Below are 1,911 nucleotides of genomic sequence, written 5' to 3'. Positions count from 1 at the left end.
GGGGGGGGGGGGGCAGTCGATTAGATCAACCCCAGTACGCAACTGGTAATTAATTTATCGACCCCGAAAGGATGAAAGGCAAAGGAAACCTCAACAGAATCTGAACTTAAAACGTAAAGACAGGCAAAATACCGCTATGCATATCATCCAGCATGCTAACGATTCTGCCAGCTCACCACCTACTACTACTACTACTACTACTACTACTACTACTAATAATAATAATAGTAATAATTCTTTCTACTTTAGGCACAAAGTCTGAAATTTTGGGGAAGGGGTTAGTTGATTACATTGACCCAATACTCAGAAGGTACTATTTATTTTATTGACCTCGAAAGGATGCAAAGCAAAGCTGACCTCAGCAGGATTTGAACTCAGAATGTAAAGACAGATGAAACGCCATTAAGCATTTTGCCTGGTGTGCAAATGGTCTTGCTAGCTTGCTGCCTTGATAATAATATTTTCTTTTACTGGTCACTAAGAACAAAATATAATACACACTAAGGTGGGGTTTACATCAATCAAAAGAAGACACAACAATAATCATCATCATCATCGTTTAACGTCCGCCTTCCATGCTAGCATGGGTTGGACGATTTGACTGAGGACTGGTGAAACCGGATGGCAACACCAGGCTCCAATCTAATTTGGCAGAGTTTCTACAGCTGGATGCCCTTCCTAACGCCAACCACTCAGAGAGTGTAGTGGGTGCTTTTACGTGTCACCCGCACGAAAACGGCCACACTCGAAATGGTGTCTTTTATGTGCCACCCGCACAAGAGCCAGTCCAGGGGCACTGGCAACGATCTCGCTCGAAAACCCTACAAGGCCAGTCAAGCGGTATATATATATATATATATATAAATGAACTTAGATAAGTAAATAAATAGCATCTCCAATAATGGGGCAGTCCACTTAGGGAAATTCAAGAAAAAACCCTAAATTAAAATTCTTGGGTTACTCTACCATCTCCAAAGCATGAGCAGTGTTATTTTCCAGTTTGTTTCTTTCCTCCTACTTCATAAAACATATTCATAATAGGCCTGTTCAGCCTCACCAGTCTTGCCATTCTCACCCACCTTTCAATAAAAAACACTAGAAGGCATCACTCACTACCCTCTCAACTCTCACCTTCCTCTTCAAATGATACCTGAAGAAATTGACGAGAGCTTGGCCACAGAAGAAAGTGTTGGTCTCCAGGCCTTTCAGACACATTCACCATGTGGCCTCTTCTGCCACAGTCAATAAACAGAGAAAGATCTATCAGTCTTCACTATACACTCCAGAGACAGATGAATTTATCCTACAGAAGACAGTAGCTGTTTGATACAAACTTATGTTGTAGTTTCCAACATAGGCACAAGACCAGCAATTTGGCATAAAGAATTAATTATATTTGCAACAAGGAGAAAAAAAAAAAGCGACTACTACTCACTTGCAAGATTTCTTCTCATGGCACCGATGTAAAGGTATTGATACAATATCGTCACTTGATACGATAACAAGTTTCTCCATTCCAAAATTATGATACACTTCTAAACCTTCCACTTTGGCTCCATGGTGGAAAACCTTTATTTCTTCGATGACAATGCTTCGGACTTTTTTCCCTTGGTCAATGTTCACCACTTTCAAAACATGACCATCATCTGAAAGGGACAGACAAGGAAGTGATGTGTGAAAGGAGAGGGAGGTAAAGAGAATAGTGAGATAAACAAAAAACAAAAACATATGATAAATTAAAAAAAAAAAAGCTCAAATATGCTTTGTATTTGTGTACTACTAACTTATTTTCTTCAAGTACATGATGCATGCTTATACATGAGGAGAATGATAGTTCAAAACACATTTTAGAAACATTACAAATATCTTTATTAAATTAGGAGAAACAGAGAAACAAAAAAAAAAAAAAAA

The 1,911-nt window shown here is 38.8% G+C and overlaps 1 protein-coding gene across 4 annotated transcripts in view; it reads right to left on the bottom strand.

Annotated features, from left to right (window-relative positions):
* Positions 1-1,911, bottom strand: part of LOC106872300 (semaphorin-1A) — a 414,058-nt gene that overhangs the window by 56,834 nt on the left and 355,313 nt on the right. For all 4 annotated transcript variants that reach the window (XM_014919241.2, XM_014919257.2, XM_014919249.2 and 1 more), the window contains one exon: positions 1,436-1,646. In XM_014919241.2, the coding sequence (XP_014774727.1) occupies positions 1,436-1,646 (211 nt within the window). The remainder of the gene's footprint in view (positions 1-1,435; positions 1,647-1,911) is intronic.

The sequence above is a fragment of the Octopus bimaculoides genome, chromosome 3 (genome assembly GCF_001194135.2).
Source record: "Octopus bimaculoides isolate UCB-OBI-ISO-001 chromosome 3, ASM119413v2, whole genome shotgun sequence".
Taxonomy (NCBI): Eukaryota; Metazoa; Mollusca; class Cephalopoda; order Octopoda; family Octopodidae; genus Octopus; species Octopus bimaculoides.
The sequence above is the reverse complement of the archived record's forward strand: the minus strand, read 5'-3'. Positions and strand labels throughout refer to the sequence as shown.